The sequence below is a fragment of the Pithys albifrons genome, chromosome 7, assembly GCF_047495875.1.
Source record: "Pithys albifrons albifrons isolate INPA30051 chromosome 7, PitAlb_v1, whole genome shotgun sequence".
NCBI lineage: Eukaryota > Metazoa > Chordata > Aves > Passeriformes > Thamnophilidae > Pithys > Pithys albifrons.
This window is the reverse complement of record NC_092464.1, coordinates 33,183,600-33,210,335: the sequence shown is the minus strand read 5'-3', so window position 1 is coordinate 33,210,335 and position 26,736 is coordinate 33,183,600. Positions and strand designations below refer to the sequence as shown.

The 26,736-nt window shown below is 38.4% G+C and overlaps 1 protein-coding gene across 10 annotated transcripts in view; it reads right to left on the bottom strand.

Annotated features, from left to right (window-relative positions):
• Positions 1–26,736, bottom strand: part of PALS2 (protein associated with LIN7 2, MAGUK p55 family member) — a 65,895-nt gene that overhangs the window by 26,899 nt on the left and 12,260 nt on the right. For 5 of the 10 annotated variants that reach the window (XM_071560942.1, XM_071560932.1, XM_071560936.1 and 2 more), the window contains exons 2-3: positions 7,160–7,281; positions 2,205–2,357 (exon numbers count right to left, since the gene is read on the bottom strand). In XM_071560942.1, coding sequence (XP_071417043.1) covers positions 2,205–2,357; positions 7,160–7,276 — 270 coding nt within the window. In that variant the 5' untranslated portion in view covers positions 7,277–7,281. Of the gene's footprint in view, positions 1–2,204; positions 2,358–7,159; positions 7,282–17,658; positions 17,769–26,736 lie in introns of all 10 variants that reach the window. The other 5 variants (XM_071560933.1, XM_071560937.1, XM_071560941.1 and 2 more) reach the window with 2 other exon arrangements.

The following is a 26,736-nucleotide window of genomic DNA, read 5'->3' as shown; positions in this document are numbered from 1 at the left end:
TGAACTGGTCAGGCAGTTGGACTGGAACTGAACTATTCTAGTCCGTTCACCAGCTGTTAAAAGGGCAAACTAAATATGAGGAACTTTTAGACCATGTGAAGGAGATACAATGAAAATTATGACACCACTTCATAAATCCACACTGTATACAGCTTTGCTTCCCTTCATTTTATTTGAGACAGACACAATCAGGGCTCTCAAATGACTAGTAACATGGAAAAGTTGATTAAGAAAAACTGTTCATTTTCTTCCTACACAAAAGCAAGGGGATATTAAGTGAAATTGACAGGAGACAGTGTCAAAACCAAAAGAGCACAGTCTCCACTCTGATGTGGGATGCTGTGAATGATGGATTTTCACATGAGTTCAAAAAACAACTGAATAAGCTCATGGAAGAAGAGAACCACTAGTGGATGATACTACTTCTCATTTACAAGTCTGAGCAAAAAATCACTAAATCCCCACAAAATATTGTTGGCTTGTCCCAGCCTTACAGTCTTCATTAGATGCCTACTGCTGGGATAGGGAAGGGAAACGTAAGAGATGTTTGTTAAATGGACCTTTAACATGCAATTAGGGAACACCAACAAAAGATCAGAGCAAAACTGTAAAGTCAAGGTAGCATAGATTCAATTTCACATCCGCTCCTTATAAATCGAACAACAAAAAAATATACAAGAAATAACATAAATACTGACATTTTAGTTTGCCAGATACTTTGGAACTTTTAGATTACATGTTTAAGTTGCTTAAGCCTGAACTAATGGAGTATTTGACACCAGCATCATGCTGTGCCTCTCCGTAAATCTGACCACTGAATAGGAGTTAATGCTGGGTTTGCCTCAGTATTGTCTATTCACCCTAAATAAAATTCTTTTTTAATCTCACTCTCCTACAGGCCATTTTCAGTCTCCACCCCAAAGATCCTTTGCCCAGCTGCTTTCTGGTTTTTGCCATCTCTCTCCAGAAATCATTGCTACAGCACCTTTCAAAGTGCAGCACTTTGATTACTATGTCCTTTTCATCTTTTGATTCATCCTCTTTAACTTTCAGCTTTAGTTTCTCTATCTAACAGAACAGATCTTTGTCAGGTCTGTCACTGCATCAGCTGGCCCCCAATTCTAATCCTTTTGCATTTTAATATCAATTCCTCCAAACTCTTCCTCTCCTTTTCAAGTACCAATTTCTGCTAAGGGATAAAGACTGATCTGCAGGTTTATTCGCCAGTAAGTCCCCAAATCATAGTCTTTGATCACTTAACTATGATGCCTTTCTGGACAGGAGGCCAACACACTGCTCTTCAAAAGAGGCAGTGGAACTGTCAGCACTCAGAAGAGCTATTACCTCAAAAGCTCTTAAAGTGTTCCTTCTTCCAGCAGCTCACAACACAGCTTGACAGCATTTCCAGCATTTATTCATGTTAAACAGTAATGCACCTCACTGCTGTTTCTATAGTTTGTAACTGAAAACTCAGGGAAAAAAGTGTGTTTAAACCCCAAAAATGTCTATGACTGCATACTTTGTGCCAAAAGAAGCTCATTTGGACTGCGACAAAAGCTTTGCTTATGTTCTTCTACAGGATACCTAGAACTAAGTACTAAAGTCCACTGAACCCTGCATAGAAAGGCCAGAATCTAGCAAGGACTTTCAAACCCTAACCTTTAAGGGTCAGTACGAAAGCTGGTCATAGAAGGGCAGCTATGGAAAAACATCTGCTCTTGACAAGCATATGTCAACATTTCACTTAAGCAGAGCAACAGGGAGAGGAATGCAGAGTCTGAAATTCAGCTGAAGTGCAGATCAGATCACAGAAGAGTCATGTTCATTCACTCAGCAAACCTTACACATGAGTATGAATGTCAAGAGCTGAACCGAAATGCAGAATGCTCGGTGTATTGGGAACTGAGATCACCTGGAAATGTTAAGGATGAAGCCTTCAGGGAATGTTACAGAAACCCGAGTCATATGGAAAGTAAATATTTGTCCAAGATTTAGAACAGAAACTCCAGTAGATTTTAATACAGTGAGTGAAGGTATTCCTGAGGTGATATCAAAGAATAAAATCTTTCTGCTTTACCTTTCATTTGGAGTAAAATCTTACTGTTTGCTACAGTTCAGGTTCAGGTTTTGTTTCATTATTATTCCTAGATCCATATGTGGACACCAATACAGTAAGATCGTAACATACAGTAAAAAGGTGGCACCTGAAAATGAGGTTCCTTGAGTATTCCAACCAATTCTGCAATATTTTCATCTTTATTTACTAAGGGACTGATGTCTTCAAGAATTTCATTCACCAACTCCAGGTTGTTGTCACTGACAGCCTCAAGTTTAGAATCTTCCAGTCGCTCATGAGCCTGTAAGATTAAATATATGAGACTATATTGTAAATGTTTCAAGTGGTTCCAATTTTAAACTTCTAAAGTAATTTCTTGGTGCAACCAAGCAGGAAAGCAACAAAAATTACACTTAGGAAAACCTGTATATTTCATCTTTATACTGCTGAAGGACTTTGCATGCTTAACTGTGTGACCCAGGAAACTTCATAAGCAGCAACTGTCAGAGAAGCTTGTACATCCTTATTTCCTGTAACCTCTATGCTATAGACACCATGCAGTCCTCTCAGAATCATGTAACACCTCAGGATCTTTCCTGCTTCAGGACTCCATAAAAGCACACCTTCTTGAAGAAAGACAAAAAATGAACTATGGGAGCTCAGAAAAAAAATAAAGTCTGCAAGAGAAGCACTTACCCCAGACTCCTCCTATTGAAACACCTTCAAAACAGCATATTCTAAAGAAAATCCTGCCATAACTAAAGGAAATTCTACAAAAAAGTCTGCAGCAAAGGCAGCTAAAGCATCCTGGGCTGCATTAAGATGAGTGTTACCAGAAGTATGAGTGTTACTCAGCATTGGTGAGGCCACACCTGGAACACTGTGTACAGTTCTGGACATTCTGGAGAGCCCAATGAAGGGCCACAAATATGATGAAGAGTCTGGAGCACCTTCCATTTGAGGAAAAGCTGAGAGAGCTGAGAATGTTCAGCCTGGAGAAGATAAGGCTCAGGGTGACTTCATCTATGTGTATAAATACCTAAAGGTATACTCTGCAAAGAGGATGGAGCCAGGCCTTTTTCAGTGGCACCCAGTGACAGAACTGGAGGCAGGGGACACAAACTGAAACACAGGAACCTCTGTGTGAACCTCAGGAAATACTTTTTAGAAGGTGACTGAGCACTGGCACAGGTTGCCCAGAGAGGATGGACTCTCACCCCCTGGAGATACTCAAAAGTTGTGTGGATGTGGTCCTGGAAAATCAGGTGGCCGTACTTGAGCAGGCAGGTGGACCAGATGCCCTCCAGAGGTCCCTTCCAATCTCAACTGTCCTGCAATTCTCTGATCACTTTTCATCTATTTCTAGAGCTATTCCTGCAGACATAATCCTTTCCTAAACACTGCAGATACGGAAACTCATTGAAAGGCAGGAGCTTTGAGAAGCAAGAGAGACATCTCATAAATCTGAATATTCCACTTAATTATTACAGGTAGTGCTGTATCATAGAATTAGGGAAAAAGAAGAGGCAGAAGAACCCTAGGATTCTCAATATACACAATTAAGAGTTATTTCCAATACTGTAGCAACAAGAAATTTAAAAAAGACTAATCACTTTGGCATATAAAAAACCCAAACAATAGATATGAGAGTCACCTATATATACTTCCCACATATATAATTTGAAGGTATGCACGCACTTTACTTTATTAGTGCTTTAAAACAGACTTTAAAATAAAATTTTTCTAAAACCAGAAAACTGATTCCTGAAATCATCTGACTATTAAATTCTACTTCATATCTATAAAATGGTATTTCTGCAGGACTGATGATCAAACTTTGGAAAGGCTAAACTAACATAAAAACATTTCAAACATTCCCCAACACCAACACAAACAAACCAAATAACTGTGATTGCAAAGTCGTAAGAAGCTTGGCACCTACACACATTCTCCTTAATAAGGGAATGCTACTTTGTACATAATACATACAGTAAACAATATCCTTCTTTTAAAGTTCACTTCTTTCACTGCAAAACCAGTAAAAACACAAATCTTATGACTTTTAAAGATAATCCAACTGCAAAACCTTTCTAAGTTTAGAGAATATGGGTTACCTTCTTTCTCACACATTCTTTTTGACATACTACCACTAACACTGAGTATAATCTAATTACAAACACCCTCACCCTTTACTCCAAAATCAAGGCCATGTGTATAAAAGAGAATAGGAATTTTTATCAGTGAACAGTCTCTGATCCTGTAATATATTGAGTAGCAGGACCATATGGAGTGGTATGAATAATTTAAAAAACAAACAAACAAGAATACCTAACTTAGACACTGCAATTTTTTCCATTTCAATTCATCATTTCAGAAACAGTGACACTGAACTGAGTCTTTCAGTGCATTCAATATTTATTGTATTTGCCAAATGTTCAAATAGTAAGGCTTCTACCTACAACAATCTGTCATCCTAAATACTGAACTCAACTTTTATAGATTATTCCTAAGATGTTTCCTTGGTCTGACTCAGGCATTGAGCTGGTATGCTGTAGACTGTGCTATAATGCTGAAAGCAACAGTGTGACTGCAGAAAGAAAATTAAGTTTTGAGGTTCAAAAGAAGAGTTAACAATCCAGGAGAAGAGAATTCCAATAAGGCAGTTCAGTAGCAAAACTGAGTAAAATTCATGCATGCTTCAAGCTCAACAACCGTTTTCCAAAAAGCATGATTTTAAAGGCTAGTTAGGATTGAACACAAACGTCAGCACAGGAAAGAGAGCAAGTTGGGATTGTTAGGCCTGGAAAAGAGAAGACCCTGGGAAGACCCAATGCCAGCCTTTCAATACTTCAAGGGGGCTTACAAAGATGGGAACAAACTTTTTAGGAGGGCCTGTAGTGATAGGACAAGGCATAATGATTTCAAATTGAAAGAGGGTAGAATGCTCTTAGATACAAGGAACAATGTTTTTAGGATGAGAGTGGTGAGACACTGTAACAGGTTGCCCAGAGAAAGGCTGCAGACCCTCCACCCCTGGCAATGTTCAAGGTCAAGCTGGACAGGGCTCTGAGCAACCTGATCTAGTTGAAAATGTCCCTGCTCACTGCAGGGGGGTTGGACTAGCTGACCTTTAAAGGTCCCTTCCCACCCAAACCATCTATGATTCTATAAACATTGCTAAGTGACAGGAAAATATATTTTACAATGATTATGGTTACTTCCCCTTTCCCCTACCACCCACTGAAAAACAGAAAGATACTGTCAAAGAACTCTATCCCAAAAAAGATCTGTAATTTCTACCTTCATGGCTTTATTCTGCACAGAGTAAGTGTGAAATGAACTTAACCCAGTTTTAAAAGATCAGCCAAGCTTTGCACTGCAAAATATTATAAACTGACTGCTATGGTTTTTGCTTGCTTTCTTTTTTTCTTAAGGACTGAAAAGTAAGTTTGTATGGCTTGTAGCACATTTCCCTAAGTTGCTTTTGTCCTTTATGGCACACTTTACACATAATGATTAGTCTTAATAACTGGCTAATAAAGGGACACAAAAATTACTCTGGCCTGCTTAAATAATGTGGCCATCTCAGGGTTCCAAGAATTGCTAATTCTGTTAAAACCAGCTCTTTTAATATAAAAATAAGTTTTACATATTTTTAGGGAGAAATGGATATATAGATGAACATACAGTTCACGAAATGTGTTTTGACCTTATCCTTTTTTTAGGTCTGCTGGCTAAGACGGGGATTTTTTCCCAAATCATTACAAAAGAAGATAAGAGTGTGGTCATGCCATGTGAACACAATTAAAACCTTCCAGCATTCTAGATAAAATGTGTACAGTTAAGAATCTGTTTCCATTACAAGCACTTTTTTTACATCTACTAGTCATTAAATTCCACATAATTGTAATTAGCCATTAAAGTCAAATTTTTGATAAGAAAAAAACTTTCCAATTAACATTTTCTTCACGGTAAGTATTAAAGATGACCTATGCAGCAGATACTTAGAGAGTTGTTTCCAACTTCAGTAAGAAAATGCTTTTACTTACTGTAGTAAATTTAGTCCAAAATCTTTCCCTCCACAGTCATCTCACCAGCAGATGAGGCACTTCTATTACTTCTAAGTTTATTACTATGAAATGTCTTCGACTGAAAACTAATTTTTTTAACAACTTAACAGAAGTAAATTCTTCTATGAATTCTCAGGAGGAACTTTCCTCTCCAGCTTTTTATACCGAGCAAAATCCCTGCACAACAACCCTTTAGCTTTACAGAGTATTGCACACCTGCCCAGAGGGCATTGCTTTCAGATGTCTGTTCCTATTAAAGAGACAGCTGCATTTAAGTTAACTGCGTTTTCCTCATGAAAGGAGCTTATTTTTATTAAGTAAGGCTAAGAAAGAATTTACTAAGTGCTGTACAATATTTGACTGCATGTCCGACTGGGAAGACCAGCTAGACTTTAATTGCACAGTCCAAAGATTTTTTTGCAAATATCATCTTACATATTTATAATTGATTGCTACCATCTATAAATAAAATACTTTTGTAACCCAAAACTAAGGACAATCCGTGGAGAGCTGACAATCAAAGGTAACAGCATTATTCTGAGATCCAGGAATGGGCATGGAGACAGTTCTTTCTCGGGCTGATCAGAAAGTAGTTTCGAGCTAAAGACAAAAGAAAAGTTGCTTATGCCATGGGAGAAAGAAGGTTACTGCTCTCACTTTCAATCTTTGGCAAAAACGCTTTAAGTCAGAAGGCATATTGGTTTTGCACACAACAGTGGTTACAAGACTACATTAAAATCAACTGCTTCTAATTTCAAGTATTTTGACTTTTTTCTTCATAGATAATGTAATCACATTATTTTTGTAGTCTCTGAATTTTTCTTATTTCTCTAAAATCTTCCATATAACAATTAATCAGAGTGCACAGAAATTACTCCATAACAATCTTCACCTTCAAGTTTGCCTTCAATTCTTTTAATAAGACATACCATACATGAAAGCCATTAATGTCTTAATCCATACTCAGAGTTCACAGTATAATTTAAGAGTTTAAATATTTCCAGATTCCACTCAAAGTAGCAAGTTTAAATACCTTAGCAAGTGATCTTACGATAGGGTTTTCCATAATTCCTTTAAGAAAAATGAGGTCTATTTCTTCAGCGCCTGTCGATGTCGGCAGATCAGTAAGGTTGTCTAAGACCTGCTGCATGGCTGCTGGCAAAACAAAAACAGAGCGTAAGTACTGACCCAAACAGGCTTCTGTGAGGAGCAAAAGCTCTGGGGAACACCATAATATTTACTTTATAGATGTTAAGCAAATATGTCTACTGAAAACAAATGAACATAATACAAAAAGAACTTGTTACCATGTGTTTGAAAGATGGAAATAAAGGATCTATCCCAACTCTTACCATCACAAATGACTTAAACCCAGGCCCAGCATGTTCTTTCAAGACTTGCTACCACTCAGAAGATTTAAAAAAACAAACTGTGTATAAGGTATCCATAATCTTCCAAATACAATAAAAGCAACTCATTCACTACTCTTCTCATTTAATCTCATTTTAGAAGACGTTTCCAGCCCTCACACATACAACACCAGCCAACTACAGGTTTTCCAAAGCTCGTATAGGCAGATTCACTGTTCTTGAAATGAACACGTAATTCCCAATCAATCTTTTTAAACCAAAAACTTGCTTCCAAGTCAGCTGTTAACCTTGGGGATACTTGTGTCCATCCCCAGCAGTCCTTTACAACCAGTTTTGACTTACTGCACTCTGGCACTAAGTGCAGGTGCTGACACCCACTTGGTGCCAACAACACACTGCAAAGGCAAAAGTGTCTTGCAACAAGAAATGTATTGTGCCTGTCCAGTACCCTCAGTGGAGATTTTCCTGGCTATCTACGGACTTGCAGACACAACTGCAGCAACTTGGGTGACAGTGAACAATACTGGCCAAGGAAAAGTCAGAAAGTCTCACCACCCCGGCTGTCTTGTCCTGAGGAAACTTTGTTCTTAACTGCATCCTTTTGAACTCCTACCGAGCTGTATGTGCACAATCAAATAGACACACACACAGGTATAGTAACAAAATCTCCTACTGAGATCCCCAACAGAGGTAAAGCCTTGGAACAACCACTGTGTTCTGCAATGCTCTGCATGTTGCAGAGCAGTATACACCAAGAGAATTAGAAAAGCCTAAGCCTATATGCCCTCTCTCCCACAGAGGAATTTACCCTTAACTTTCCTCACTGCTGTATAATGAAAGCTATTATGAAACACTGCACAGTAACAGAACAAACAGCATTTCTCAACACCTACTTTCTGATTTCCATTCTTCCTAGAAAATTCCATCACAAGAAAAAAATTCTGGCCATTCTGTCTGTCAAGTGGAACTGCCTTTTTTCAATCAAATTGTCTGATGTGTCCCATTTTAACTACAGCAGTGCATGTCAAAAGACTGCATTATTTTTAACCTGTTTTAGACATACTTCCCGCTTCCAAAAAGTGAATTTTCTGTGAAACTATGAGTAGGAGGGAAAAAGACACTTCAGGCTTTCAGACTTTGAAGGAGTATTATTTCCACTTTATAACAGACAAAGTGCTGACAGCAATCACACATTTTGTAGAGTCACCAAATTACCGTGTAAACAATCACAACTTCCTCAGACTAGGTATGTCCTACACCTTGACTAGTTCAGCTACAGGCACCTGCCTTGTTTCACATTTTCTCAGTTTCCAGTTACACACTCATGACTCTGTATGTGTAAGCCATGCAAGCTGCAATATCTGCAGAAGTAGACAGATGTTTCTTACCAATTTACGTCATATACCAGGTGCTGCATAATACTGTGTTACACTAATAAGCTTTCATTACACTTTTAACAGTTATGTAAATTGCTTTCAAGGGATTTCAGGTTAGCCTTTTGCTCCTATAAATAATCAGAGAAAAGAGTAAGCTTCCTTCAGGTCAAAGCATCTGAACTGTCAGTTGCAATTCCAGCACTTGATGGTGACAAAGACACGCATAATAAAGACATTCTTTACACATTCTATCCCTATGATAATAAGTTCTTTCTTAGTTAACGCTTTGCCTATCTTGAAAGATGAAATTAAAAAATAAAGTCCCTACACAAAAGCTTTATCATCTACGAGAAACTGCTAAGAGCAACATTAAGCTTCAAAAGAATGTCTCAAGTTTTTTGCAAATAGACAGGGTACTTTCAAATTAATATTTTATTCAATAAAGGTTTCACAAACATGTAGCATCGGAACTACCTTAACATATTTCAGCATTCTGGGAATAGAGCAGCCAACTTTACAACATACAGAGTTTAAATAATCCACACAGGCTGATTTGCATCCCGGGTCATCAAAACCAAAGCCAGCTCTTTCCAGAACAGCTTTCTCTTTCTGTGTGTCTGATGGTTGGTTGCCTTCTCTCATGGCACAGCCATGATGGCAAAGAGTCTTCATAGCTATCAAAAGTGTTGCATCAATATTAGACAGCAAAACAAAGAGCCAGGCATACGTAAGTCAGGATGAAGCACCTTTACTCCTCCTGAATTGTTTACATTTGAATACAATACGAGGCTTCCTATTGCCTCAGTGTAGCTCATGTCCCCTTCTAAAAGGGGAGATCTTTCAAAGTAGTTGAATAAAAATACTACTGTTAAGTACTCCTTTATTTTAGCCAGCTACAATGTTAAGCAAAAAAATTTTAACAGGAGAAAAAGCTTAAGTTTCAACAAAGCCTTTGTACCTGTTACCTAACACATGGTAGGCACAAGAACATTCACATGCTTCGCTGTGTTTATATGCCCCACCATGTTTCACTGCTTTAAATTCATCTGGGAAATTCAGAACATGATCAAATGTTATTTTTCAAAAACTCACCAAGAGCATCTTCCAACAGGAATTATGTCAGCTGGTTTATTTAAGAAGAACAGGCAACAAATACATGGGTACTTTTTGTCACAGACTAGACTAAGCATTTTAATTTCAGTGTTTTGCATTTATTATGCAAGTCATGGGCCAGTTTCAAACACAGTTCCCATTTAATGTGAAATGCTAATATTTGCTTACATGTGAAAATAGCTTTGAAAGTCTAAACAATGTACTGACCTACATACACCTTAGATATTCGTACTTGTACTTTCAGACAGTTCGATTTACTCAGAAACTATTTAAGGGCAGAGAAGAGAGGAGGTGAAGACACTTTGAAAAATATATTATAGACCATCTTCTTGTGTATCTCTTCAACAGGCTTCTGTTTATTCATTTCCAGGGAAAAAAAGATCTTATTAAAAACAAACAGCAGGAGATATGCTGGTTCCAGGCTTAATTATAATGATCTTCCAGAATAATGTAGATACACACAGAATTTCAAGTAGAAGTCTTTTAAACAATTTCATTTTTTTCTTTCCGGGGTAAAGCCACCTTAGCACTTTTAGAATTATCTTGTCTGTGAGCAGAAGGAATGAAAGTTGAAGATGGAAGTACTTACATAGCAAAGTTTTACTTAAAAGATTCTGTCCTATCAAGGAAGAAACAGATGGAACCGAGGAGTCTGTAGACTACCAAATCTAAATATCCCATCAAAATTACCTTTTGAGCCTCAAGGGCAAATCTGCCCTTAAAATGTTGATGAAGTTACTCACTGGGAGAGCAGAAAGTGCTGTAGAACAACGACTACATGAACAGACTACACAAGCCAGGCTGGCAGAAGTGTTTCTTATTGTTGAATACTTTGGTTTCCAATAAAAAGCAAATTTGTGTTTTTATTTCAGCAGAAAATTAATTGGGTCTCTCTTGCCCAATCTTTTAGAGGAAATTAGTAAGAACATACTAACTCTGCGAGCTCTGCTATGCACCTCCTTCTCTCTCTGAAGACAAGCCTTTTTCTGAATTCAAAGACCCATCTGTGTAAAACTTTAAACTCCCATCTCAAAACAAAAGGATTTGCTTTTGTGAGGACAGCATGAGATAGGCATGGCTGTCTACAATGGCAAACAGAATCATCATCATAAAACACACACTGACAACAGCCTCCAGACACCACAGGAGGAACCCAGCAGCAGACACAGGCTCTCAGCTGAGGCAGGTGCTGAAACAAAGGGATTCTTAGGAAATAGTGACACACAACTGAGTCTGACCTGGAACTCCTCACAGAAAATGAGATTACAACAGGTCCCTCTCCACTCCAGTCCCTGGATTTGGTGACAGAGAAAACACACACACAGTTAGAATTTATGTCCACAGTCAATTTTCAAAGAACGTCTTCATAACCATAGCAAGCTTAAAGCCTCAAGCAAGAGATACTGGATGCATTGAACAATTAATCCCACTATGCATATGACTCCAAACTTGGGAAAACTGGATCACCAATTGAATCCTGTATCAAAAAGGAAACAGTGGGGAAGGCAAGTAACTTGACCTCTGTGGCAAACAGCAGCATCCTGAGAGATGAGAATACAGAAATCCCCCCTACTAATGCAAAACTTACTAGCCATAAATAACTCCTCCTAATTCACACAGCTCTTCAGACAACCAAAGGATGCTTCCAAGATTTAATCTACACACTATATTTTACAATAGTAAATTCAGATCAAATAAAAGATCCTATGATAACTCTTCTTGTATTTGTAAGAAAAAGACAGGTTTTCACCAAGATCTGAACTCAAACTATTTCATCAAAATTGGTTTTACTCTTTCCTTCAGTGCCTAATTCTTGTCTATATTAATTCCATGTAAAGGAAAGAGGAAGCATACATTTAAATAAATTTTACAGATTTGCAGACAGAAGACAAATGTGTCACTCACTGGGGAAAATTAAAGCTTTCCAGAGTTGATACCGTGCAGATTTTTTTTAGCTCAGTTTCATTTTACTGGTCTCCAAGCTTACAAAATAACAGGAATTAAAAGAAAATTATGCATAATATATTTAAATAAACATGCATATTTATTTCCACATGGCCTACTCATCAGGATAGGAAGGTATAATAAATACCTCAAGGACTTTTGGTGAGGCAGGTGCATCTCACAAAGTCTAGAAAGTTAGATTAAAATCTTGTGACATACATAAACTTTGGAAATAGTTTCTTATGTGATTTAAAACTTTTCAAGATGGATATATGCAAAAGGAAAGCTTCACAAGGCACCAAATAAGCTCAGGCAAAAGAAGATTAATTTGAAACTTCTCCAGCCCTTAACTAATGAAAGCACAACTCTGCCATTTGCATTCATGGTTTCAAAATAATGGATTTATGCTTTAAGGTAAGGCAAAGAAAAAAAAGTTATTTTGTGTTGGCCACTTCTCTCCGTAGTGATAAATTACAGCATTTTTGGCAGTCTAAAAAAGGAGTACCTATAAATGAGGTAACATTTTGAAAACATGTAACAAGTTCATTCCAAGTTTATTGACCAAGACTAACAAAGTCGTCTGTTACTACTGCTCGAGTAAGTTTCAAAAACTAGATTTTTCTCTTCAGTCTCTGGGAAAGCATTAGGAAATGAGTACATACATTATGTTTGTGTTTTCACAGCCACCAGTTGTATCCATGGAGCAGAGATCACGTTCAGCAACAGCTCCAGAGAAGCCCTATGGAAGGGAAGGGCCCCTGCAGTTCCCCTGCTCCTCTACACCACGCTACAAAGTCATCATCATCACAAAGAGGCTTTGTGAACACAGATTTGGGCAGGGCTCTCCCCACTCGGGTGTGCCCTTCCAGCCTGTGCAGCGGATGTTTTAGGTGAGGCTCAGCGTGCGCAGAACTGGCCCCACCCTTTAACTCCTCAGGTCCATCTGCCACGGCCGAGCAAGCTTGGACAAGTGACAGTGAAGTCCTCAGGACTAGAACCTACAGCCCCTGGTAGTCCCAGGAGGTGTCACATCCAAGTACGCCCTGATGCCGCCCGATGTCGGAAGCTCATCAGGCTCCAAAGTAGTCACACCTAACTCCACACACGCTGCCGACTGCAATCGGGTACCACAGCACTTGGGCTCTCAAGCACTCACAGTCTTTGCATCTACTGTCTGACAGACATTGCCAAACAGACAGCGTTGGGCCAGTGCAGCTCCAGCCTTGTAGTCAGACACCTTAAACAAACGTTCCTGGGCAGCAATCCCTTGTAACATCACACGGGCAGCTTTTCCAAACAAGACCCCTTCCTCATGCAGTAAACACAGAGCATCTCCTCTAAAAGACAGTAAGATTGCTTAATGAAGGAAGCTGCTGTCTGTAGCTTGCTCACTTTACTGGCTGCAGAATCACACATGGCAATGAATTTGCAAAGGAAGGAGGAAAAGTCTAATTGATGAGGGTTCTTCTAGATACTGAAATTCTGCCCACTGAATTTTTGCATGTTGAAAAAAAATTACATAAATGTTTAGAAATGTTTATTAATTTTTTCAGTTCATTTTCTCCAAGTCTACTGGCAAGCCAAGGTGGAGTTATTTTAACACAGCTAAAAATAGAAGCTCAAGCAGTCCCTACCCTTATCAAACCTGGCTCAACTACATCTTACATGCCCATTTCTCATGGCTGTGAAGGTCAGAAAAGCTGTGGGGAAGAGTGAACAACCCTTTCCCATCCTGAACAGTGCAGACATTCTTCTTCCAGGCTGTGAAGTTTGTCTAAAAAAAGATGAAGCACAAATTTTCTGTTGAACAGATGGACCTTACAGCTGCATCTTTTGGAAGGAAAAGCTCTATTTAAAAATTATCTCAGCAAAGATAAAAGGGGAACAAAGCATCACAACTCCAAAACCAGCAAAATTAAAAGGTTAAGTATTATTTGAATATATGTATCAGGACAGACAAGAAGATATTGATAAGAGATACACTAAAATCCAGTATTGTGGAAATTACGTTAAAATCCTCTTTCTTAAAGGATTGCAAAGAAAAGTATTTCGTAAAGTATAAAGGCAATTAACTTGATGCTCGCTAACTAAGCTTGATGCTTTGAAGATAAACCTATACAGGTATTAGGTATGACAAGTTTTGTGACTTTTCTTTATTAGAGGAAGACAACGCAAGCTTCAGGCACAGATAACTGAGGATGCACACACAAGTACATAGAAGAATACAGAAGGAATTTAATGCAAAATCTTCCATGACCATACAACACAAACTGGAGTGTGTAAAAGCAAGTCAACTAGAAGTATTTTAAAAGGATTTTTTTTAAGTGTTCTTTCATTTCAGGTATGGATGTTAGGAAAATTATATGTTGAAGTCACACTAAGACTACTGTACTTTAACTGAATTCTAGGACATGCCCCAGGAGAAATTTCAACTTTGGACAAGAAAGACTGTACTACTGTTCTTCAACTACTTTAGTGGTTCAATTACAGGAGAATATTTTAAAGCAGATTTTTAAATGAAGGCAAAACACATTCAGTGGATGTGCAGTCTAAGATACGACTTTGTATTCAAAGTTATAATAGAAATTCCACAAAAGTTTCAGGATATATCCTGCACTCCACTGAATTTATGTAATAGGCTGAGCTTATTGTATCACATCAATCATCCTCCCTACTATTTTGCAAGTAGCAGCTGCATGAAGAAACTTTTATTCTCTGCAGTCACTCTGCTATTAACATCAGTATTTATGAAGTCCAAAATGCCAGCAAAACAGATGCAACAAAGCAAGCACAGCTTTTGAAGTATTTCTTTTCTCTAATGTGCACCCTTCCAAATGAAACCCTGTATTTCTGCCACAGGACTCAAAATTATTTATCTGTTGCAGGATGAGAGAACCTGAGGATAGCAGAACTGACATACTAACATAAGTAAAGACCACAGTTGTATACCCACAAGAGCACTATGTGTAACAAAATGTGCTGGTTTAAAGGGAAACCAGAGGGAGAAATGAACCCAACTCAAGAGAGATTACAAATCAAGAGTTATAATTTACTACAGAGATTACAATAAATACAAAGATACAGAGAAAAACTGGTTTTAGCCCACAAAAATAGATGTATAACCCAGCACAATGGGGCAGGAACAGAATGATGTTCATTAGCCCATGTGCTGCATGCCATGTGGTCCTCCCTCAGTACAAAGTCAAACGAAAGGAAAACCTTGGTGAGGATGATGGTCACAGTCTGGTCCAGAGTGGGGGTCGCAGTCCTGTAGAGGTTCTCATCCTCCTCAGGATCTGATGAGTGGTACCAGAAGTCCCAAAGTCCAAAGATTATATATGCTCAGGTTAAGGTGGGAGTGCCCAGTACCCCCCCCCCCCCCCCCCCCCCCCCGAGGGTGAGGATTTTCACGAGGGATGAATTAAGTCTGTGAGTCCTGGGATATTTCTGGAATCTCTGATGTTCTAGGTTGTTGCAGCTGCCTCATATGCCACTCCCTAATGGCCAATTAGCAGACATGACCCCTCAGGCTGGGTGTGGAGGTCCTAATGCCTCCTGGAGGGGAGTTATCACACCTGAGTTAGTGGTGTGAAGACACTCCTCTGTCTCTCAGGCTCCTTTAACACCCAGCCTGTGGCCTGAAGGGGTCAGGTGTGCCCTGGGCAGCTGCTGCAAAATGACATAAAGGGTGTAGAATATACAGTTTTGGTTATACCCACATAGTGATAAACTAGTCCCAACCCCTGTAACTAGGACACAAACAAAAAGGAAAAACAATAAACAGTGTATTGTACCACTTTTCTTGGTGGAAAACCCAAGGCAAATTCATGCAGAACCATCTATACAGTTTTATCCCATTCAAAAATTCAACCTAAGGCCAACTGGAAATCAAGATTTCTTCCTCAATTAGATCCCTTCTTCATGTAAGTCCAAAAACTGTACCTGAAGAGAAATTATACCTTCCCTTGCAAAGGGAAAGCAGAATTCCACTCAAAGTACTTATTGCATGCTTGCAACTTGACAATCTCCAGTCAACGCTGTCATGTTGAAAAAGGCAAAGCTGCATGTTGTGCCCCACTTGGGACCAGGTGCCTTGACAGCAACTGGCTCAGGTTCTGCTATGAACATGCTTTTTTAACCAGCTGCACTTTCATCTAGGAACACTAGGCAGGCATAGTCAAAGAAGAAGCTAAAATTCACAAGGGTTGTCACAAATCTACTGTCAGTGTAAATGCTGTGGTTCAGAACATTCCTTACAGAGTTATTTTGTAAGGTGGTTTGTCTGCAACAAGGTTCTTCTAATAAACAAAATTAGATGTTCCACTGCTTAGCAAAGTAACAACAGTGCACCTCCAGAAACCCATGATGATTCTGATTACCAGAGATGTTGCTGGTTCCACTGCAGTTTGCACCCCAGGGGTACTTGTATCCTTCCATCTGAAAGTACCTGATCACTCAACAGACTGTCCACACTTCAGATACTTGGGCATTTCCTTAATCTTGGTTAACAGGAAATCTAACTTAAGCGATGCTTTCTGGTCTCCATTCTTAAACTTATTTTTTTTTTTACATATCTTGCAAACAATGCCTCAGTTTTCATTCTTCTAACCCAAAGAGGGAAATGTTCTGCCCTACAAAGGGAAATTTCTCCTCTTCTATACTGACCAGAAAAGAAGCAAACCTGGCAAAACTCGCCTGTGCCCCTTCCAGTCTGCATCTTTTTTCAACACAGTCAGAACTGTGCAAAACATTTTAGAAAAGAGTCTCACAAGTGCCTTGACTGACACTGTTAATACTACCCTTTCTAGTAATACAGATAGATAATAGGATCCATTTTGTCTTTCTTACAGTTATATCATACTGTCAGATCAATCTATTGGTCTGTCACAAAATAATACAGATCATTTTGAACCTCACTCTTCCCCAAACCTTAAATTTGCAGCTGAACAGCATCCTCTTTCTTCAGTGAAAACACCACATGTATATTTTGTCTACTACTACTCCTCTAAGCTTCAAGTCAGTTTTTGGCACTTGGGTTTTGATCCTCTTTTTCTTCAGTGAAAATACTTAGACAACAAAATCCACCAGAAACCACACATTGTCCACTACTACTGTTGCTTTTAACAAAACTTCTTTCTGCAGCTTGAAGAGTAGGAGATGCTGAGGAATTCTAACAATAAGGAATTTTATGATAAAGAGCTTTAATATCAAGTGAAGTAAGGTTGTGCTGTAACACATTCTCGGACTTATTTCATAACAGCAGAATGCTTTTCTAAATGAAAGCATCCAAACACAGCACTTTCAAAATCTGATTGCTCCATTATGATTCAGACACTCCAAAAACTACACCTATGCCCGTTTAAACACGTCACACCCATCCATTAACGTTTCATGCATGCCCTACTTCAGGCTTATATTACTGCAAAGTATTTATTAAATTATCTCTTCCACCTAAAGCACTGGAGTATTTAAATCAGATCTGTATCAATGCAGGCCTAAAAATATTTTTCAGGTTCTATTACAGATGCTACAGAAACATTTGAAAATCGCTCAATAAATTTAGATGCATAGAACCGAAATATAAGACAGTTTTCTGGAGCAAAATAATAAATTAAAACACTTTGGAAAATAGACTATCTTAACATATTCTTTAATCAAGAATTAAAAATATATTTGATTATATTACTATTATATCTAGCCCATTTTTCTATAGAAGGAAAAAGACCTACCAGACAAAACTTGATAAGGAAGTTTTCAGTTCATTCAGAGTCTACTTAATTTCACCCAGTTTTCCACTGCATCACAGTCTGAAGGTGAAAAATTTAAGATGGGAGTAAATCTGCAAAATTTATAAAATTTAGATTGAATTATCTCTGTCCCAGGACCTTGGTTTTCAATTTTACATGATCACTTTCCAGCAGTTCCATTTGAAGTTCATCTCCCTAAACTCTAACATTCCCACTTCCACAAAACTAATCTCTCCCATGCAAGCAACTCTCCATCTCTGCCCAAAAAAACTTACTGGGAAGCAATAAAAGCAATTAGTTAAATTAATGATGTTATAGTTCAAGGTGACTTGCAACAGGAAAAGAGAAAAATGTTTACTTCACTACCCTCGCCACATGACACAGTTCTTGTTTATTTTAAGGACACAGCTAAACCTTTACCTATAAAGAAAATTTCCAAAAAACACTTGGAATGTTACTAGGATGAGGTGGAAAGAAAATGGCATTTCCAACTTTGTTTGCAGAACAACACTGTTGATGTTTCTAAATAGTGAAAAAATACCACATAAAACCTTTGTACTTTGATACAGAGATGGCAAAACAACATGACAGCATGTTAAATTTTTACTTGACCTGCAGGACTGCCCAAATGCCATCTCCGTCCTTCCCTAATTAAGAGACTCTATTCTAAACTCTTCTTTCAGTTTAACACAGATGAGATTTACACAACTGCCTATTTATTCTCCTCCGCAGTAACTTTCCTTTAGTCCTGTGAAGTGTATGTTCAAGAACTCTGGAGAAGGAACAAAAATGTTAACTTTGATACTCGTGTTTTGAAGGGACCCGGCAAACTCCTTGCAGTAACTCACACTGCCCTTAGTCACGTGTTTCACCTTCGGAACTACTATCAGGATTTATTTATGATTGCAAATGCTTAATGAAAAGTGGGAAATCTTGATTTCAATTCAAGAATATCTAGGCACAATAACAGGGAGAAGGTTTTTTCTAGTTGTCTTTGGGCAGCTTGCATTAAGAACTTCATGTTTCCTAAGAAAATTGTCACTTTGAATGGTCACCACCTCCACTTTAAAGTCAATTTCCAACTCAGTGCTGTAAACCCTGAATGACAGTGTTCTGTGTTGTGTAAGGTGGGAACAGGCAGTGAAACTGCAAGGGGTTTTCTTCAAAACTGTACATGAGGCATAATGACATGTTGGAAATTTTCTACTCCATTTCCTTAGAACACCAAGTTTGGTTTCATTAAGTTTTGCCTTGAAACTTCTAAATTTTCTGTCACATACCCTTGGTCACCTCAACTGAAGCAAAACCAGAGAACTTTTAAGTAAAGGCTTACAGTGAATAACTTGTGACCAAATAGTTACAATTTTACCAATTACATAATGAGTTTTAAACATCGTTCTATTCCACTCCTTCTTTGGAAAGCCTTGGTTGACCTTGAGCTTCACACTGTCCACCAGTAACTCTTTTCAATTTCCTTCTCTTCTTTGATAGCAGTAATTACTCAAGTATGCACTTCCACTCACCCACAGTACACAAATCACTCAATTACTGTTGCACGAGCCAAGTTCTGCACATTTTCAGTTCAAATGTGGGTTTGGGGTTTTTTTTTTTGTTTGGTTTGGAATTTTTTTCCAAAAGAAGTACTGGCAAATGCAAAGACAGCTGAACTTTTCTTCTTAGACAGTTCACACCAGTGCAAAACTCAGTGAAGAACAATGTCTGTCAAGGCTTTCTATCATTTTCTGAGACAGGCAAATTGCTGTAAATCTGATAGTAGAGATGTCTAAAACTACAACTTTTACTTATTACATGATCTCTTTTATAACATCTTTTCTTGTAAAAATAAGGTCATGATGGAACTTGGGTTTTTGGCTGCATCTGAACCATGGGGAAAGTCTACAGAGGGGAAAAAATTAAATAGTTTTAAGATAACGTCTTTCTTGAGTTCAAACTGCAATTGCTGTTTCTTAGAAGTATTCATACATACTCTCTTCAAATCTATTTATGCCGAAACAATAAAAGCCAATTTTCTTGGTTTTCACTCAAATCCTTTGTTCTGTTGTTTCCTGCACTTACTTACAGGACTCAAGAGAAAGGGGTGGGAGCAGGTAATGGTACAAGCTAGAACCTCACTGGTCTTTGAGAACAGAAACTCTCAGATTCACACAAGTTTTGAGGCCCAATTCCCTGCATATCAGCAGCCAGAACAACCTACCATTGCCATCAACAGAAAAGGCCTGGAGAGGACTCCCAAAATAGCCTAAAAGTCCTCCCATGTACAATGAGAAATGGTAGGTTAGGAACTCTGATTCTCTTCTCTGTCCCCAACCTTGGAATTTCATTGCAATAGAGAACTAATTCTATGTTTCAGTTTTTTCACATGAAGGTTTTATGAATTCTGGGTCCTGGCCTGGGAAAGAGCAATTGCTTTGCTGACCACCTTCAGCATGGCAATTGAGAGAACTAACTCATCACACTGTGTGAGTTCTCAGAGTAGCCAGTTCCATCCATGGTAGTTCCTGCTTATTATACTCCCCATTAAATTCCTCTTTCCCAGAAGAGTATTGGGCCTGAAAACAGCATAAAAAGAGAGCAGTGTAACCTCCTGCAGATAAATTGGTTCTTTAGACACAACCAGCTTTAAGATTGAGGAATAATTTAACATGAAGTTACCCCTCAAGTTCTCAAGAAAACTTGAAAGGGCAATGATGGCTTTTTCCATAACGATGAGACACCAACACTCCCTGGGTGTTACAAGGTCAAAAACACATTAATGACATTCATAACTACTGGTAACAGAGAAAACAAGTCCTAGCTCAGCAGAGAGGTTATGTAGCACACAAAACAGAAAGAAATAGATGGAGTAGTCATTGTCTCAAGCTAATTCAGACCTTAAGTCAAATGGCCCCATTCTTCCTCAGAATTTGGATAGGTCTGAAACAAAACACAGCCTAAGAATGCACTTTCAGAAAATGTAAATTCCTCTTTGTAGAAAGAAAATTGACTTGTTTAGTTATTTTTCAAACAACCAACTACAGTTCTTTCGTTTTCCACTACATTGTTCCTGAAGACATGCCCAAAGCCCAAATGAAATCCTGATTCTGCTCCAGCTTTTCAGAGCCCCTCTCTGTTAACATCGTCCCCAGGAGACGTGCACACATTCCGCTTGTCATGTGCTGCAGGAACAAGTCCTGCACTCAGGACAGAACCTGCTGACTGTATCGACTCAAAGAGCAGCTGATATTTTTAAGCAGCCCAGGCTTGCACTTCCCTAAATCAAGAGAACATGATAGCTCAGCTACATGCACCCTGCAAGGCAGCTACGTGTGTGTGCAAAACTGTAAGGCTGCATGCTGCACTTTAGCTTGCTTTTCAGTCCAGTAAAGAGGGGAAAATAGCTTGAAGAAACAGATATAATGAAGGTAAATTCGATGCAGGTAGACTGTCAGAACACCTGCTGTAGGACAGATCCAGTGCCACACTAACAAAGGCACTAGCCCAGCAGTCTGACAAGCGCTCGCTGGATTGCTGGTCCACCTACTGTAATTAGTCCCCACACAGAGAGATCCATTAGAAGCATCAGATCTTCATGTTGAAACTCCCTTTAGAGTGCTCAGTTTGGAAAAGACTTTAGCAATAACACCATATTGCTTGGAAAGGTATTTTTTTATTTTCATTAACAGAACAACCTTTACATAAATCAAGCTTACTGATGGCACCAAGTATTTCTCTACAGAAACTTGTCATAGGAGAAAATAGCAATCACACTTGATTCCATAAGAAGGAATTTGTGTTCAATGACTAAAGCAGTTGAAACATGAAAGAAGCTTTCTCAATTGCAGCAACTCTGTCAGAGATTCTGTTTTTCCAAGCACAGTGTCAGGATTTAAATACCACATCACTTTTCAGCATAAGTTCAGACCCAGATAAGTCAACTTTCAAACACAAGGAATCAACACTTGCCTTTTAATACCAAAGAGACTGGTTTGAATGAGCTCCTGCCAGAAGTTCAAAAAAGAAGCCAGATGTCTGTAATGAAAAATTCTTTTCACAAATTAATTACCATCCCCATGTCCAGAACAATGGAGATCAAGGGCTATGAAAGATAAAAATATAATCATGCATGCATCATGTTGGCTTAGCATAGGATTACATTATGGCTGAAAGGGTAGAGAATTAAATAGACTAAAGATAATTTTTATATACATTCTGAGTACTTGAAATTCACAATGCAATTACATAAATTTCACATGTGCTCAAAACTGATCTTTCTGTAATTAATAAATTAATTGTTAGCATATCAAACAAGTTAAAGCAGAGCACACGAAAAAGCCCTGTAATTTCCTGGTCTTGTGTGCAAACCAGAAACTTCAATACAAACTGAAAAATATTTTCACCCATTTTGAACACAATACTAACAACAGAATGCTGTAGAGCCCTTCCCCGAAAGAGTATTTACCAAAGACTTACAGGCAAAGCACTGTCTGCAGTTTTCCTAAATCTTTAGCAAAGACCATCGCTCAGCGACAGTTCTTGTTCCACACAGATACCTGAACCCAACCCAGGTATCTTTTAGTGATAAAGGAACATGCACACATTTGTCAGACCTCTCATTCTAAATTATCAGGAAGACTGTCTTCAAGACTTCATAAAATGAATAAATCAGTATAGTAATTCTACCAGCCTTGCTCTTCAGTCATGGAGGTTTCTAAGAACAGGTAGATTTTTCTGTATGAAAGATACAGCAAAACAATGCAAAGACTGACAAGATGAGAAGTGCACACTGCAGCACAAATTACCGAGTGCAGCAGAGCTGCAGGAGTCTACCATACACTTGAAGCACGGAAATATCACTGCAGCTGCATCTGAGACATTCCTGTTTTCCCAAAACATTTTTACTTGAATTTACAGCACTAGCAGCAAAGCAAAGCCAATGCACACACAGTGTCTTAGGAGCTCTGAGAAAGCGAAATACGTTCCACAAAAGACACACAGTACAGAAAGAGCATCCCAAACAAACTTGCAGATGCAGCACTGCCGACACTTCATACAAAGATGCCTCTCCGAAAACTGATTTTAATCCTTTGAAAGTTTTTGTTGGATTATATTTTGGAAGGAGTGGAAGATATATTTTAATGAGTTCAATCACCACTGAGATGCAGAAATTCAAGATCATCTTAGTGTCAAATTATCTCTCATGGGTTTTTTTGCAGTCATCTTTTTCTGTACATTTTCAATTTATACCAGCCATAACAACAACCGAGTGCACACACCCCCCAAACTCAGCGTTTAAAACATTTAACCAAAATTTAAACCCTATCATGCACAGAAAAGTTGGTCATCTCTCCTACACAGATATAAAAGTAAAATTTTGTTTGAGACACAAAAGTCCTGAACATTTACTTAATACCCAATTATTTGAAAAATTATTGAATAAAATGAAAAAATGGCTGGAAAATAGGCAACACATTATGATGGAGTTAGAAAAACTAGATACAGCAAAAGGAGTGGCTCAGAAGGAAAAAGAAAAAATGTGAAATGTCTTATATGTTCCAGCTGATGGCCCCGGAAACCACACCCAGTCTGACATTTTTGTACACAGTGTAGCACCAAAACATGGTGCTCACATCATGCTGAAAGGGGTGTTTAAATGGGACTGTCACCTGCTCCACCTGACTTCATGTACAGAGCCTGGCACTTCTGCCTGGAAGATTCATTATGTTGCTTCTTTAATGAGAAAGAAAGGGAGGTTTCCAAACCTGTGTAGGTTCAACTTGCCACTCACTGTGCTCCTCTCAGCCTGCTGTCTCCAAAAAAGTGGGGTTGGACAGTATTGGAGAGAAGTGAAATCTGCTGAAGTATTATTGGAAAGCACTGAATTGTATGTTCAGCTGCAGGCAAGTAAGTAGTCCCTGTGACTTCAAAGTTAAGTCATCTGTTAAAGCTGGCCTGGGGACTTATGCCAACCAAAAAAAAAAGAGCAAAAAGGAAGGAAGTGACCTACTTGAATGACTCATTCAGAGGTTTATATGTTCAGATCCCCTCAAAATAGGCTGACAAGAGGTATTTGCATATATTTCCTTAAGTACAAACTGTGAAATGTCACACAGTATAACTCCTGATTAACCTATTTGGTTCATATATACTCAAGATTTTTTCCACCATCCTTCCATTCACTGCTTATTTCTCTTCTCCCAAGAAAGTACCCCTCGTGTTTCCTAAGTACACCCAAATGCTTAAGTAGAAAGTAAAACCAAAATGGCAGCTTAACTGCATAAAAAGAATGAGTGGTTTGATTAAAAACAGCCTGTGCTATAGACATATGGAGGTTTTTCTAACATGTTTAAATTCTATTTTAAAATAAGATGGCCAGGATCTAGAGTCCTCGTGACTCCTCACTTCTTTTGCCTTTCTAATCTTTTTAACTCAGCCAGAAACTGCCAATGAACTCTAAAAACTACGTAACAGAAGCTCTAGCAAGAGTCTAATTTTGCTAGAGTATAGCAATTCTAGATAATATTAGCTAAGATTTATGATGCGTCCAACATCTTCAGATGCACAAGAGTATTTCTGGGCATCATCTGACAAGACAATATTCAATGTACAGCTGGTAAATTTTACTTCTTTTTCTCCTATTTCTATATAAGAAATACATGCATGCTGAACTTCATCTCCATTTTTTTCCCAAAGGATCTATTTCTTCAGCAAGAGAAAACACAAGTCTGATCAAGTCTCACTTACCATACCTGGTTTTGAGAACAAAAGTTAAGCCACACCATTGTCACTTCTCCAAGTAAGATGTACCAATAAGAGGAAAAGAGGAAAACCTCCCCTTCCTGGTGCAACTTGGAATAAGAAAAGTCAGTCAATTTTTTCTGAACTCCACTGTCGCATTATTTCTAAACTAAATTAAAAAAAAAAAAAAACACAAAACACCAAAACCCTCCACATAGTTATTTGGTTTTTCCACCTACCACTACCAAAATCTCTCCTCACAAGAAGAAAGAGCACCTCAAAAAGCATAGATCAAATTTTTGGTAACAGAAGTGCTCTTACTTTTAAATAATTCGCAACTTATGTCAAGCCTAAGAGCTTCTACATTCCACTTAGGCCCAACTACGGGTTTGCCAGTGACTACACTTCTTCTTAAAAGGTAATAGGAAAGTCACCTTGAAAACCTATTTTTAATACTTTTTTAGAAACCTGTATTGGGACAGCGCTTCTTTATCGCCTCTTCACCCGACTGATGAAGGGATCAAACATGAGAACTTTGACTTTTACCAAGAAGAGAAAACATGACGGAATGAAAAGGGGAAAGAAATCTTTACATCTCTCTGTGTCCCTGAAACCACATTTCCAACAGATAGTAGAAAGACAGCACTACACTGTTATTCCGTATAGAAATCACTGTTTGGCTTCTAAGATCTCACATCAAGCTGATTTCACTCAACAAAATACATCTCCTGTTCACTGTTAACACAAGGCAGTCTAGAACTCCCAACTCCATCCTTCCCACTGGCATGAGAGGACTAGATCTAGAAGCTGAAAAGTCTTTCCTTACTACTGTAAACTTGGAAGTGTTTTCCAAGTGATACCGAGGATAACAAACTACCCTGCAGAATGACTGAGGCAAGTGAAAGATGAGCCAGTTACTGCAGTTTGTTCCCAGTTCTGAGTACAGACACAGGACAATGTGAAGAGGGACTTTAGGAACAATGTTTTTTTATCACAGCAATCTGAAACAGTGACCTGTTCCCTTACTACCTATGCATTTCCACAGAACAGTTGAAGATATTGCCAAATATAAGATACTACACTGTCAGTCTAACTCAAAAGAGTATTTCCATTACTAATCCAGAATTCTTCCCTTTAGCTTCAGGTGACCACCTGTTATCAGAACAGACTGGAAGTTCAAAGTGTGCAGTGATGAACCAATTCAAACTACTAAAATGTTCACTCTTTAGTCCCATCACTCTGTATCTTTCTGTGTTTATTAAAACCTCACATTGAAAGCAGTACCTTTAAAGCCACACCAAGATCTTGGCCAAAGCCAGGTGCACCTTACGCAGTGTGCCAGCAGGAGTCATTTCTGGAGAACAGGGAATATGTAAACAGGCTAAACATCTATTTCTGCTGTTTCACCTGGACACATCATTAGCCAGAATGGAGCAATGGCCAACCAAAGAACAATCTGTGGGCATCCTGGTCAGTCTGAAACGCTTTCTAAACTAATATATGGGTAATCATTAATCTGCTGCAAACTTGCCACCAGCTCTGTTACCAAAACAAGAACTAGTACTGGCTCAATCTTCACAGTAGGCTACAATGATACACATATCACATCTCAGTTATCAAGCACTTCAGTGAAAACCCATGTCAATTATTTAAAGAAACTAAACAGTAATCCAATCCAAGAATAAGAGTTTCTCATGTATAATCAACCAGCTCTCTAGTGCAGAGTAGCAATTTATGTATGAATACTGGTCCATTAGAAAGTGGAGACTAGTTTTGAAATGGAAGCATCCTGAGTAGCAAAAGCACACAACACAAACTACATAAACAAGTCACAAGCCTAACGTGGTTCAAAAATCTTAAAGTTAAACATTAGCCAGATTCTGAGAGATTACCTGGGGAAAATGTCATGTATGCTTACTTGGTTTTTATGCTTTCCTAGACAGCTCACAGATGAAAAGTCCTCCTGTTTACAGATAAGTGTTCTTTTTACACACACGCAAACATCTTAATACATATATATAAAATACTGTATTTTACTAAAAATTCCCTCTCTCTATGTATGTGTACATATATGTGTACAGTCCTGCACACGCACACAAACAAAATAAAACATATCTATTATTTAAAGGACTGCCACTCCCACCTCATTACTGCTAACAACCCTGGTTCAGCTCAAATGGGTAATACCTTCACACAGAGCAAGATCACATCAAACAGCAGAAACGTCTCGATGCAAGGTCTTTCTTCACTGCAGCATCAGAAATAGGAATCTTTTCCTTAGAGGTAGCCATAATACCCACAGCTGTAACCTGTGTCTGGAACTGT